At 42.6% G+C, this 15601-nt stretch overlaps 1 protein-coding gene across 1 annotated transcript; it reads right to left on the bottom strand.

The window, feature by feature from the left end:
* Nucleotides 1-3458: 3458 nt before the first annotated feature.
* LOC124122035 (GTPase IMAP family member 9-like) lies at nt 3459-13094 on the bottom strand. The gene is made up of 5 exons (XM_046485197.2): nt 12807-13094; nt 12105-12143; nt 8575-8736; nt 7088-7249; nt 3459-6719 (listed from the first exon to the last, which is right to left on the bottom strand). Exons 2-5 carry the CDS (start codon nt 12106-12108, stop codon nt 5620-5622), a joined length of 1428 nt encoding a protein of 475 aa, XP_046341153.2. The 5' UTR covers nt 12109-12143; nt 12807-13094; the 3' UTR covers nt 3459-5619.
* Nucleotides 13095-15601: the final 2507 nt, after the last annotated feature.

Here is a 15601-nt window from a genome sequence, read left to right as displayed (position 1 = left end):
CTCGTAGGTCCCCGGTATTTCAGGCGTCAGTAAATAAGGTTCCCGGTATTTCAGGCGTCAGTAAATTAGGTCCCCGGTATTTCAGGCGTCAGTAAATTAGGTCCCTGGTATTTCAGGCGTCAGTAAATTAGGGCCCCGGTATTTCAGGCGTCAGTAAATTAGGGCCCCGGTATTTCAGGCGTCAGTAAATTAGGTCCCCGGTATTTCAGGCGTCAGTAAATTAGGTCCCCGGTATTTCAGGCGTCAGTAAATATGGGCCGCGGTATTTCAGGCGTCAGTAAAGTAGGGCCCCGGTATTTCAGGCGTCAGTAAATTAGGTCCCTGGTATTTCAGGCGTCAGTAAAGTAGGTCCCCGGTATTTCAGGCGTCAGTAAAGTAGGGCCCCGGTATTTCAGGCGTCAGTAAATTAGGTCCCGGTATTTCAGGCGTCAGTAAATTAGGTCCACGGTATTTCAGGCGTCAGTAAATTAGGTCCCCGGTATTTCAGGCGTCAGTAAATTAGGTCCACGGTATTTCAGGCGTCAGTAAATTAGGTCCCCGGTATTTCAGGCGTCAGTAAATTAGGTACCCGGTATTTCAGGCGTCAGTAAATTAGGTCCCCGGTATTTCAGGTGTCAGTAGATAAGGTCCCCGGTATTTCAGGCGTCAGTAAATTAGGTCCCCGGTATTTCAGGGGTCAGTAAATTAGGTCCCGGTATTTCAGGGGTCAGTAAATTAGGTCCCGGTATTTCAGGCGTCAGTAAAGTAGGTCCCCGGTATTTCTGGTGTCAGTAGATAAGGTCCCCGGTATTTCAGGCGTCAGTAAAGTAGGTCCCCGGTATTTCAGGCGTCAGTAAATTAGGTTTCCGGTATTTCAGGCGTCAGTAAATTAGGTCCCCGGTATTTCAGGCGTCAGTAAAGTAGGTCCCCGGTATTTCAGGCGTCAGTAAATTAGGTCCCCAGTATTTCAGGCGTCATCACTCTAGGTCCCCGGTATTTCAGGCGCCATTAGACTAGGCCGCCATTGTTTCAGGCATCATCCAACTAGTTCCCAAATATTTATGGGGTCAGTAAACTGAGTCTATTGTATATCATGCGTCAGTAAACCAGTTCGCCATTGTTACAGGCATCATCAAACTAGGTCCCAAGTATTTGTGGTTGGTTGGTTGGTTTGTTCTTTAACGCCGCACTCAGCAATATTCCAGCTATATGACGGAGGTCTGTAAATAATCGAGTCTGGACCAGACAATCCAGTGAATAATGTCATGAGCATCGATCCACGCAATTGGGATCGATGACATACATCAACCAAGTCAGCGAGCCTGACCACCCGATCCCGTTAGTCACCTTTTACGACAAGCATAGTCACCTTTTACGGCAAGCATGGGTTGCTGAAGACCTATTCTACCCCGGAATCTTCACGGGTCTCAAGTATTTGTGGGTCAGTAAGCTGGGTCTTAGGTATTTCAGGCGTCATTAAACTAGATCCCAGTATTTCAGGCGGCAGTAAACTATTAGGGCTGATAATTTCGAATGCATTTCGTCTTCCTTTATACGGTTTGGATATACTGAAGTAACTTTACTTTCATCTTTCGAGTTGCTTTAAAATGTTTTTTTCTACTTATAGGAAGTTATGGGCAGGTAGGCAGTTATACTGTACAGAAAATATATCAGTAAGAAACAACGAAAAAAACAACGTGATACTGATAATGTGATCCCTTAAGAAACTTGAAAAGATGTTGAAATAATTATTTTTCAAGGTATAATCATGTATTTAAGATATGCTCTATTTGCATTGCTGAATAATTCAGACATATTTAAAGTTGTCGGACACAATGGCGGATTCTGTAAGCGTATCAAGTGAGACTATCTGATTGGTCAATCATGTAGTTTGATTGACAGGTGGCGATAGGTTCATGATGTATCACTCCTATGGAGTAAATTGCTGGTTTGCCTGGTCCAGATTCGATTATTCACAAGCTGCTGTGAGAACGCGCTATCCAGGTGATAATACAATAGCATCAGTGTTATAATGTGTCCATACCAATGCTGGTTTTATTACCTGTATTGGCATTAAATCATCATCGTTTGCATAACGTTATTCTGGACAGTAACGTTGCAGATAATATTGTCGTGATCAACAAACTTTCGTATTAATGAAGTCATTAGCATATACTAATCTCCATCAATTCTCACATTTTCACTACATTTCATAACTACAGTGTAAGTATATAAAACAGTCAAGTTGACAGTGCACGTTCACTTCAGGTACCATTAAGATAGAGCACCTATAGCTTGTATGCTTGATGTATGTGTGGGTTATATGTACCGTGTTCTTATTTCATTTACATCTTGGATACATATTCAGGGTTTTTTTCAGAGAGATCATTTCTCTCTTGTGTTTTCATCCGACTTTAGGGGCGATCGGGTAGCCTAGTGGTTAAAGCGTTCGCTCGTCACGCCGAAGACCCGAGTTCGATTCCCGACATGGGTACAATGTGTGAAGCCCATTTCTGGTGTCACCCGCCGTGATATTGCTGGAATATTGCTAAAAGCGGCGTAAAACCTCACTCACTCACTCACTCATCCGACTTGACAACCAAGATCCATATCTTAAAAGTGTATTTCTGTAGTTACTGACAGTTAAACTATGTAAGTGTCACAAAATAAGTTTTAACTATCTGTACATATCATATTTAAAGTTATCATTCATTTAATTTTGCATGTCAATTCCCGGCGCAACGTATATGCAGCATTTTGTCTCATATGTATTGAAGATAATAATGGAGTGACCACTCAAACCGGTATTTAATTCTTAAACGAGGCTTTCAATACCGTGCTCTTTCAGCGTCACTGTTTTGCTTGACGCATAAGTCGAAAGACCAGAGTATTGACTATGTGCTGAAAGGGAGTGAGTGAGAGAGTGAGTGAGTTGGGTTTAACGCCGCTTTTAACAGTATACCAGTTATATCGCGGCGTGTCAGCTTAATGTGGGAGGAAAGCCCGAAGTGATGCAGGTCTCAGACGTTTACCACTTCGCTGAAACCCACGATCACGGGTATGGTGCTGACAAACCTAGAAACATAATCGGGGCGAACCGGGATTCGAACCCACAATTATAGGTTTCTGGCGTGTCCAAGGGATGCGACTCTGCACAGCGAATCGCGGCGCCTTAGACGACTGGGCCACCCGTGCCCCCTGTGCTGAAAGGGAATTCCAGTAGGGCATATTTAGGTCACATGTTCCAGCCTTTTCCAACTGATCAATTTTCCATACATATAATTTTCACCGCTATTTCGCCATTTACGAAAAATGGAATGTTTCGTCGGTTAATCGAGACTGGTTATTTTCTAGCCCTTACGTTGTACATTTACGGGATATTTTGGAAAGAATAATAAAAATCACTAGTTCTAATTCCTTTTACCAACATCTTATTGTGTTGGTTCATGTTAAATGAAAGAATAACACAAAGATATATTTGGTTCTTTAATAAAAACACTTTAATGAAACAATCCATCAAATGGACGTTACAGACGAACTACAACATATACGTGCAGCTTCTGTTTCGTCACGAGTTGGTTCTAATACAGCGAACGGAAGATAGTACATGGTACTAGTATATCATATCATAAATATGTTACAAAAGTTATATTATGTTTATATTACAACAACACTGCAACTCATCGTCCACTGTTGGAACCTATAGTAGAATGGAACATAGTTCCCGTATCATAACATTAAGGTAACCTCGTTCATCCAGACAGTCCCGTTCCAAGTGATAACGTTGAGATTGACTTCACAACGAGGCTGTTCTATTTCACCCAAACCACTCACAGTGGTGCAATTCAGTAGTTGCATGTATACTACTCAACATTTGCCAAGGGTCACATATTTGACTAATATTGCTATTTTGGTCCTTAGAAAATGATGAGTAGTATATTAATATTAGAATGTATCATAATTCAAAATTGATACTAATGGTACAATATGACAGATGGCAAGTGAGCACTATTTTAACAGGACAGTGGAAGGACAATAATATGTCGTCTGTTTCCATCAGTATCAACCAGGAAGGCGGGGTCGTGTCCGGATTATCGGGGTCTGGACTTATGGGGTTCCACTATTTATAACTGTCAGACGTCAAGGGTGGATGGCGCTCAAGTAACTGAGGGTTGTCCCCGCAGTTTGTAAGCATTTCCAAGGAAAGATTTCAAAAACACTGAACTTAACTGTACAGTGGAATGACGTAATATGTGTGTTATCATAATGAATGGTATTGTCGGTGTCATAAACCAATCCGTTACACTTGGTATCATGTAAATATGCAAATGAGTTCACTTCTTTTAATAAGCTCAATACATTGATGCAATGCCCAAAAGCCAACGACTTACGTTTCCAATAGGGGCAGATAGAGGTCAGCCGATGTGTGAATTTGTAAACAAACATGGCTGCAAATCTGGTGGCACTATATCATGAATGGCGCCTTTAACTGTGTTCCTATGCTGTTCCAAACATGCCTTAGTGAATCGAAAGACGTCTTAAAACTTATGTTTCAGCAATGACATAATATGATAAAGAAAGTATAAGCCTATTTTGTTTTCGTATCATAAAATATATTTTATAATAGAAAAATAATATTTGTATGACCCTCGCCAAAAGGTAACATATTTTTATATTCCTTATATGACATTTACTATACGAAAACACAATTAATAATTGATATTTATATGAACTGCATTGTTGTCTGGCTGGAAATAGTCCCAGCTAACAGGTTCTTGTGGCAGAGATAAGAGCATAAAAATAACATTTATAGACTTATATCTTCCATCTACAACGGAGTAGAAAGTTATATATCTATTTCAACATATCAATCTAGAAACGTAACAGTGTCTTCACATTGACGGTCAAACATATGTAATGGTTGACATTCGTGTAATACATGCATTGATATTGGCATATGTATTGGTCTTAATGTCCGTGGTAGCATAGCGTCAAAACATCGTTGGCATAACACATACAATGAAACCTCGTTATTCCGGACAGTGACGTTTGAAATGTTCAGGATCAGCACATGTCCTTATTGGCAGGGCATTGGTTCTGACAATGTCCCTATGCATTCTTAAGATGTTTCTCAATTAATTGTCCGAAGATGCGGGTTCCAGACTAAGGGGTTTCACTGGCTTCAGCAACATCCTCCTACTTCGTTATATAACTGTAATACCAAATGGACAGTAGCAATGGTGCACATATATCACATAGATATAAAAGAATATATTTTGTCACAGTGGATAGGTCGAACGACTTAAAGAGGGATGTGTCAAATTCTCGTTTGTCTAAAATGTCACAAGTCTGACTTTCTTTGTACCAATCAATGACCCGAAATAAATAGTAATGCACTCTATAACTCTGTTAATCCAAGTATGAACCGTGTCCAGACCAAAGCGACTCTTATAATATATTGATAAAGTTTGCAACCAAAAACCACCATGTGCAGATCGCAATAAACCCTATAACTGATACCTCTACTATGCGCATTGAAAATCAAACGGATATACATAACTAAGATCAGAAGCCCCATATTCAGCGAACATTGATAATGTGTAAGTCATATTATTTTCAATATGACATATATATATATATTTATGAGAAAATGCTTGTAATTCCTTTCCAAAGCCCCTTCCCAACGTGTTTGAGCCCCTTCCATATCTCCCCGAGAGATGACTCTTCTTCCTGTTCGACTGCTTCCCGTGCTCTTTCCCGTGCTCGTCTCTCCAAGTCTCTAGTTTCCTGTTCCAGGCTCTCCATCCTCTCTTCGTGGCGCTGTATGCGTCTCTGTCGCTCGTTCTCGGCTTCGCTCTTCATTTCCGCGACTTGTTTCCTGAGATCTGCAACATCAGAGTTACCTCTCCTTGTCGTCTGCTCCCCTTCCATTGCCGTTATACTCATCTGCAGCTGTTCAATTATCTCCTGCTGTTCCGACATGTCTTTGTTGTATTTCTCCTCAAACTCCTTCTCAATAGCCTCCCTCTCGCGTCTCTTATTCTCCTCCAATTCCTTTCTGAAATCTTCCTCCCTCTTCCTCATGACTTCCTCGGCCTCCCTAAACATTGCATTCGTGTAGTACTTCCCACCATGAGTTTGGACATTCTGGTCAATCATGTCCAGAAAGTGATTGACCTGCTTATCCTTCTCATGTTGTTTATCGTTGTTGTTAAAGGCGACGTATCGTCCGCCACACGCAGAGAGAATATCTTTAAGTTTATCTGGAACATTCCTCACATATTCATCTATGTGAGATCCCTCATGGTCCAGATCGTCCTTCCTTGTGAACAACACGAACATATACTCCATCATGCCTTCTCCAAACACGTCTCTAAAATGTTTCACGGTATCCTGCTCTTCCTGGGTAAACCGGTCAATCCTGGTGACCAAGACGATAGCGTGAGGGCCAGGACAGGTCATTCCGATACATTTGACGATCTCCTTGGTGATTTGAGCATTGGTCATGTCTGTGTCAAACAACCCTGGGGTGTCGATCACGTTGATGTTGCGCCCCATCCTTTGACCGTTCCCCCCTCTACAGCTCTTGGTGACAGACGACCCCCCGGCCCTAGATTGGAACATGTTCACACCGAGAAGTGTGTTGCCCGTGGCGCTTTTCCCCGACCCTGTCCGTCCGATGAGAACAATGCGAGTCTCTTTGTTTAAGAACGAAGCTCCACCTTGGTTGATCCCGGTGCCTGGAATACAGGAAATCCACATCATTTAATTACGTGGGGTATTAGCTAATACTGTGTTATGGATGTGACGATAAAATTGCCTCGAAAAAGGTTTAATAACTCGATGAAGTGATTTTGAAACGTATCAGCCTAAGTGAGTGAGTGAGTGAGTATGGTTTTACGCCGCTTTTAGCAATATTCCAGCAATGTCACGGCGGGGGACACCAGACACACATTGTACCCATGTCGGGAGTCGAACCCGGGTCTTCGGCGTGACGAGCGAACGCTTTAACCACTAGGCTACCCGACGGCCCGTATCAGCCTAAAGCAGTTGGTCAAAAAGGCATGTCAGCCATCCATCAATCAGCCACGCTCAGTAAATAGTTTACCTTGATAAGTTTGAGACGTGAAAGGGTTACTTGGCGAATCTGTCTCCGTCTCTTCCATGACAGGTCCCCTGTCTGGGTTCTGGCCTGGTTTAACTGTACCACAAATACCGCAATGGTCTGTTACGTCCGTGTTGATGTAGGTACACTGACCGCACGTCCACTCTGAAATGGAATTGACTTGGAAATGATATCGATGTGTCCGGTTCAACTGGCTCCAAGAAATGCATGATTGAATTTAGAATGTGTATTGCGGTGGAAACCCGTTAAAGGACATCTCTCATGGTAACAACACGTCGTGTGACGAATGACTGGACGTGTGAGTCCCATATGCCTCCCTAACTATGGAATCTGGTGGATAGAGCGTCTTCCCGGAGAGAGGGTGTGGTCGGGTAGCCTAGTGGTTTAAGCGTTCGCTCGTCACGCCGAAGACCCGGGTTCGATTCCCGACATGGGTACAATGTGTGAAGCCCATTTCTGGAGTGATATTGCTGGAGTATTGCTAAAAGCGGCGTATTCACTCACTCACTTCCCGGAGAGCGGACGGTTGGGGGTTCGATACCAGGCCGCGTCATACCGATACCCTCTGTATCTTTTGATAATCGTATCAACCGTGCATCTTGTGGGGATGGGATGTCAACCCTTCATGTTACTTTATATATTTGTGAAATTTCCCTCCCTTACCAATTAACCTACACATAACATCACAAATTACAACCAGTGCATCACACACTCTTTGGATTTTTCTCTCTCGGACGTATCCACTTAAATGAGGTGAGGTGAAATTGGGTTTAACGTCGCGTCCAAGATTATTGCACTTATATAGCGACGTGCATGTACGTGTGTGTGTTTGTGTGGCTGCTTGTACTAGTCCGGACTGATGCCGATTTATAGTGCTAGCTCACTGAGATACCATGCCGCAGTTTAACATGAATACCCCACTCAGACACAGTATACTGACTCCGAGCCGACCAGTCCTTGTTTTAGCCCCTTAATGCCGAGCGCCAGACAGGGTAACAACAAGTACCATCTTTTTTAACGTCTTTTGGTATGACGCGGCCGGGGATCGAACCCCCGACCTTCCGCTCTCCGGGCGGACGCTCTACCACTAGACCACGGAGGCGGTCTCCACTTAAATGATGTTATTCCACTTAAATTATTGCACATATTTTTGCTTCAAAACTTGTGTTCCATGTCTGAAGAAAATACAAAAATTTAAATGATATACAAGCAGATATTTTCAAAGAATCATAGGTATCCAGAGAGACCAAAATATATAACGTATAAAAAATATATCCATTTTCAAAATGAAGTGCTGTTTTATAGGTAACCGCGAAAAATTGAATTCAGAACGGAAAGTTCTGTTCCAGATTCAATCATAGCCGTCATATCTACAGGTAAAAATGATCTTCATGGAGAACAAAGTGGGATTATTCTTAAATATCTGATTGCGTGTTATTGTCAAGAATATGTAGCTTATGAACACTGACCTCCAGGAAGACTAGTCTCCGATCCCCCGAACAGGAAGTCATCTTCTGGGGGAGGGTCCACGTGGTGGGCGGGGTTTGGGGCATAGCACACGGAGCAGTAGCGTTTGTCCGGCAGGTTGATCAGGGTGCAGGCTGGACACTCCCACATACTAGCTAATGAAGCTGCAGCCAATCAGACAATGCATAATTGTCACGTGGTCTAGAGAGCATGGCATTACGATCATGTCTGCTGCATCACTGCGAGATACCAAGAAAGTGTTGACAATTGTACATGTAGGGTTTTCAAATTTGTACATGTTGGGTTAAATATATTGTACATGTTGGGTTTAATACATTTTACATGTGAGGTTTAATACATTGTACATGTGAGGTTTAATACATTGTAAATGTGGGATTTAATACATTGTACATGTGAGGTTTAATACATTGTAAATATGGGGTTAAATACATTGTAAATGTGAGGTTTAATACATTGTACATGTAAGTTTAAATACATTGTACATGTGAGGTTTAATACATTGTAAATGTGAGGTTTAATACATTGTACATGTGAGGTTTAATACATTGTAAATGTGAGGTTTAATACATTGTACATGTGAGGTTTAATACATTGTAAATGTGAGGTTTAATACATTGTAAATGTGGGGTTAAATACGTTGTACATGTGAGGTTTAATACATTGTAAATGTGGGGTTAAATACGTTGTACATTGAGGTTTAATACATTGTAAATGTGGGGTTTAATACACTGTAAATGTGAGGTTTAATACATTGTAAATGTGGGGTTAAATACATTGTAAATGTGAGGTTTAATACACTGTACATGTGAGGTTTAGTACATTGAACATGTTGGGCTTAATACATTGTACCATGTAGGGTTTAATATGTTGTACATGTTGGGTTTAATAAATTGAACAGGTTGGGTTTAATACATTTTACATGTGGGGGAATCGAAGCCCATCTCCGACGTGTGAGAACGCATTTGTGCATAAATTAATGCATGCGTCACGAGAGTAGGGTTTCAGGTATTTGCGACTGATTTTCGGGTTATTTGGATAGTGCATAAACGTGTCATATCTCATCCATGTGTCGCCGTTGATAGTCGTAATAAACAGTTTTCCTAGCGTATTTGGTTTCTTGTGAGTCATCACTGATGAGGAAAAAGATACCTGTGAATCCTTTACACTGCTTCCGGCCATATGTACAAGCAAGTATATGGTATTTTATTTACATTGGTCGTATCGATAATTTGAATGATAACATGTCCTCAGTAAACTATAAACTATATGACAGATTGACATTAATGTACTGATCACGCTCTCCAATGTTCACACTCCTCCTAAATACCCCTCTACACCCGACACCCCTCACCCAAATCAATGATTACCCTACACGCCTCACCCACAATCTATTGTGTACCGATATCCCCAATCTATCGAGTACCCACTCGTCTCACCCAAAATCTATGGGGTACCACACCCAAAACACCCTATCTATCGAGTACCCACACCCCTCATCCCAAATCTATCGAGTACCCACACCCCTCATCCCCAATCTATCGTGTACCCACACCCCTCATCCCCAATCTATCGTGTACCCACACCCCTCATCCCCAATCTATCGAGTACCCACACCCCTCATCCCCAATCTATCGTGTACCCACAACCCTCATCCCCAATCTATCGAGTACCCACACCCCTCATCCCCAATCTATCGTGTACGCACACCCCTCACCCCCAATATATCGTGTACGCACACCCCTCATCCCCAATCTATCGAATACGCACACCCCTCATCCCCATCTATCGAATACGCACACCCCTCACCTCCAATCGATCGAGTACGCACACCCCTCACCAACAATCTATCGCGTACCCACGCCCATCATCACCATCTATCGAGTACCCACACCCCTGATCCCCAATCTATCGAGTACCCACACCCCTCACCCCCAATCTATCGAGTACCTACACCCCTCATCCCCATATATTGAGTACCCACACCCCTCTTCCCCAATCTATCGAGTACCCACACCCCTCGCCCCCATCTACCGAGTACCCACACCCCTGATCCCCAATCTATCGAGTACCCACACCCCTCATCCCCAATCTATCGAGTACCAACACCCCTCATCCCAATCTATCGAGTACCCACACCCCTCATCCCCAATCTATCGAGTACCCACACCCCTGATCCCCAATCTATCGAGTACCCACACCCCTCATCCCCAATCTATCGAGAACCTACACCCCTCATCCCCATATATTGAGTACCCACACCCTCATCCTCGATATACCGAGTACCCACACCCCTCATCCCTAATCTATCGAGTACCCACACCCCTAACCTCCAATCAATCGAGTACCCACACCCCTCATCCCCATCTATCGAGTACCCACACCCCTCATCCCCATCTATCGAGTACCCACACCCCTCATCCCCATCTATCGAGTACCCACACCCCTCATCCCCAATCTATCGAGTACCCACACCCCTCATCCCCAATCTATCGAGTACCCACACCCCTCATCCCCAATCTATCGAGTACCCACACCCCTCATCCCCAATCTATCGAGTACCACACCCCTCATCCCCAATCTATCGAGTACCACACCCCTCACCTCCAATCTATCGAGTACCCACACCCCTCTTCCCCAATCTATCGAGTATCACACCCCTCATCCCCAATCTATCGAGTACCCACACCCCTCATCCCCAATCTATCGAGTACCCACACCCCTCATCCCATTATATCGAGTACCCACACCCCTCATCCCCAATCTATCGAGTACCCACACCCCTCATCCCCAATCTATCGAGTACCACACCCCTCACCTCCAATCTATCGAGTACCCACACCCCTCATCCCCAATCTATCGAGTACCACACCCCTCATCCCCAATCTATCGAGTACCACACCCCTCACCTCCAATCTATCGAGTACCCACACCCCTCATCCCCAATCTATTGAGTACCCACACCCCTCATCCCCATCTATCGAGTACCCACACCCCTCATCCCCAATCTATCGAGTACCCACACCCCTCATCCCCAATCTATCGAGTACCACACCCCTCATCCCCAATCTATCGAGTACCACACCCCTCACCTCCAATCTATCGAGTACCCACACCCCTCATCCCCATCTATTGAGTACCCACACCCCTCTTCCCCAATCTATCGAGTACCCACACCCCTCATCCCCAATCTATCGAGTACCACACCCCTCATCCCCAATCTATCGAGTACCACACCCCTCACCTCCAATCTATCGAGTACCCACACCCCTCATCCCCATCTATTGAGTACCCACACCCCTAATCTCCAATCTATGGTGTACCACACCCCTCATCCCCATCTATCGAGTACCCACACCCGTAACCTCCAATCTATCGACTACGTTAAACCAAACACACACACTCCGGCCCAACAAGAGTCAGAAGGAAATAATTCAGCTCCATATTTAAACATGGCGAGGGACTACAGTTACCTAACACAGTAGAGCCCCCACCCCACCCCATACACACTTACCCATGCGTGTATCTTCTCTCAAGACTTGGTGCAAGGGATCTGCAATCAAGACACGCCTGTGAACAAGTTATATCCACAACACAACGCAGTTGAACATGACTAAGAACTAGAAAAAAATGAACCTGGATAAATTTATTGTCGATGACAAAACGTTCCCTAGTTTCGCTTTCACATTCGAGATCAATCAAAGCATATTTCAGCAGTTTTACCTTATTCATATTAACAGCCATTCGGTGAGGTACCACTTAATTAAATGTTTATTAACAAAGTGACACAATTCCTTGTAGATGTGTTATCGACATGAATATTAGCCGTGATCCTCATCCTGCATCACGACGTCGATTTCTGTTTCAGAATATTCATATTTTCTAAATCACAGAAATATCTTGTAAAAAAAGATTATGTTAGTCTACCGACGGAGGTAAGGGGTTTAAAACCAATACAAGATGCGTGAGACTGGGTCGATATTATTACTTGGGTGACACAGGGTCTTGTCTTGAGTGTTAGACCCACCACACGGGTCTCGGTTACAGGAACATGAAGGTCAGGTCTAGATCTACTGGTTCATATACATCACCTAATTAACCAGACTCTACAGACACTCTGTCATTTCAACTTAATCAAACGTTTGATAATTTGCGGATTCATAAGTTGAAGACATGAACATGGAAATATTAGAAAGTTTCAAATCAAATCACTCACCGTTCAGCCAAGCGTTGTTGGTAAGCTTCAGATACGGTCGGGTTTTCCGGATCTATTTTTAGCTCTTGAGCTGGCGCTCATCCTGTCTGCAATATCTTCTCGTGTGATCTCATGTAATCGCTGACTTCAGCGTTTCCTGGCTGTCATCCAAGTAAGGAACAAAGATGACTATTACTAAGCCCCAACAGAGCCTGAAAACCAAACTATCAGTGATAGCACACCAGGTAGTCGAATATTACAATGGCTGCCGTGACTTCCCGGAGAACATGTTGACACAGTTGTCGATCGGCAAAGTCCGCCTATTTCCGTTTAAATAGTGATCACAGCTGCCGAGTCGAGTTTGAAGTGCGTTTAGAACATGTTTAATAACCCCGCGGTTGCGACGAAATACATGTGTGCCTAAGTACAACGTTTGATGACCACGTTAATGTATATTGTTATATTGATGAATGTATAATACATATGATATATTAAAGAAATAAACGACGAGTGGGAGTTGTTTATCGAACAATATAACACTGGGGGGAGAATAAACCACGAGGGACGCAGCGAATCGTTTATTTCTTATGAGATATCAACATTATGTGCCGCCTCTTTAAGGATGTTAATAAAATGATTTATTTTGTTTGTTTGTTGTTTAACGCCGCACTCACCAATGTTCTAGTTATATGACGGCGGTATGTAAAATAATCCGAGTCTGGACCAGACGATCCAGTGATTGACATCATGAGCATCGATCCACGTGTCCTTTTACACATGATAACTTATGCTGAATCTGACCACAGATATTTCAAGAAGGTGTTGGTGTGTTTAGCTTCCTGTACTCGGAAAAGGAACAGGCTAAGCTAGCCAACATTTTTTGTTTTTGTTGCAGCTTTAATGCCAGACTTTGCATACATGTACATTTTATGACTTTTTAATGCCTGTTTATTTCAATATATATATTTATCATATAATGGGTAGGTGTCTCGGCAGGATAAAGCCAACGGATAAAAACGATATCCGTTGGGGTCACATACGGACAGAGATACAAATATCAAAGGTCAAGTAGGGACTCCTTTCAGTGTTTATGAACAAACATGGCGTCGCCCTTGTCATTCGGCGATCGAGTCAGAATTAACAATCGGGAATCTGGACAAACTACAGGGATAATTGCTATCATTATAAGAAGAGCAGTCTAAAATACTGAAAATCGGTGTCTAACTGTAACGTAGCTAAGGCATTTTATAAGTTTTGGCAAGTTTGGAGATATAAATTTCCAAACAACTAAATTTGGTTTGAAAGTATTAATAAAATAACTTTCTTTTATCTTTCCCAGTGCATCACTGTCCCATTTGTTAAACCGGAATATCACAAAATTTGGTGTTTTATTCCCGGCACACTGATCAATGTGTTGACTGAGTGGGATACACCGGCAAGAGGGGTCCCTAATTTGTTGTCTGTGGACCCTCACTCTCGCTCTTAGGGTGTCCCCTGTCTGTCCAATGTATTCGGCCTTGCATCCAGTACATTGTATGACATAAATCAAGTTTTTCGAAGCACAATTCATATTTTCACGGACATACACAGTCTTCCCCGTCTTTGAATGTAAAAGAAGAACATTGTAAAACATGAGGGCAAGTAGCACAAATTGGTCTGTTACACTTTTGTACTGTTTTACATTCTTGTTTTCCATTTGAGAAAGAAGCCCTAGTAGGAATCTGTTTCAGATTTTGGCACTGTCTTTTACTTTTAATAAGTTTATTTTGTGATATTTTTTGTTGTAGTTCTTTACACTTATTTAAGGAATACAGTGTTTCCCGAACACTTCCAATATAAATAACGTTTCTATAAAAGTCTATGGGAAAACATTTGCTTTTGTATAACCTTCTATACAGACCATATATGGAGCCTCTGTTGATGAAGTCTTCGCCTCCGCTGTACTTTCAGTCATTCAATGAAATTGATAGACATGATCAAAGTACAAATGAATCATTATTTACGCGCAACTTGGTTGATTTTGTTTTGTTGTTTAACGCCGCATTCAGCAATATTCCAGCTATATGACGGCGATCTGTAAATAATCGAGTCTGGACAAGACAATCCAGTGATTAATATCATGAGCATCGTTCACGCAATTGGGATCGATGACATGCATCAACCAAGTCAGCGAGCCTGACCACCCGATCCCGTTAGTCGCCTTTTACGACAAGCATAGTCACCCTTTACTGCAAGCATGGGTTGCTGAAGACCTTTTCTACCCCGGAATCTTCACGGGTCTGACTATGGCCGAAGGGACAAGGGAATTATAACTGTATCAAACTTTAATAATAAGTAAATCGATAACGTTAATAAATACAAAAAAAAATTTGCGAGGGAACGCAGTATTATTTTGATCAGTATAGTAGCTTGGAGCTTGCGTAAGATACAGACAGATATGTTTATACAGTAAATATGCCCCCGGCTTATATACACTTATAGGAAACGTACGTCGCCCATGTTTGAGTATTTATAGTTGAAGAAGTATTTCTCAATGTATGAAAATAAATATACCAATGTTATGAAGGATAATCCTCTCTTTCATCAACCGTATAAAGTTCGACACTGCGTGAGAGTTCACATGAAACATAGAAGGTATTCACTGCGGATACTGGAATATTGTTCGCATATAATCATCATGTGGTATTCACCTTCAACATATTTGTGGCTTCGTTGTTGGCAGCATTCGAATAATCTTTCTGTCTTCCAACAGCAATGAGAAAACTGTCGATGAACTGTATAACAGCGCGGCTAGAATTCCAGGCCTGACCTGACCG

The sequence above is a fragment of the Haliotis rufescens genome, unplaced genomic scaffold (assembly GCF_023055435.1).
Source record: "Haliotis rufescens isolate VD_foot unplaced genomic scaffold, xgHalRufe1.0.p SCAF_76, whole genome shotgun sequence".
Taxonomy (NCBI): Eukaryota; Metazoa; Mollusca; class Gastropoda; order Lepetellida; family Haliotidae; genus Haliotis; species Haliotis rufescens.
The sequence above is the reverse complement of the archived record's forward strand: the minus strand, read 5'-3'. Positions and strand labels throughout refer to the sequence as shown.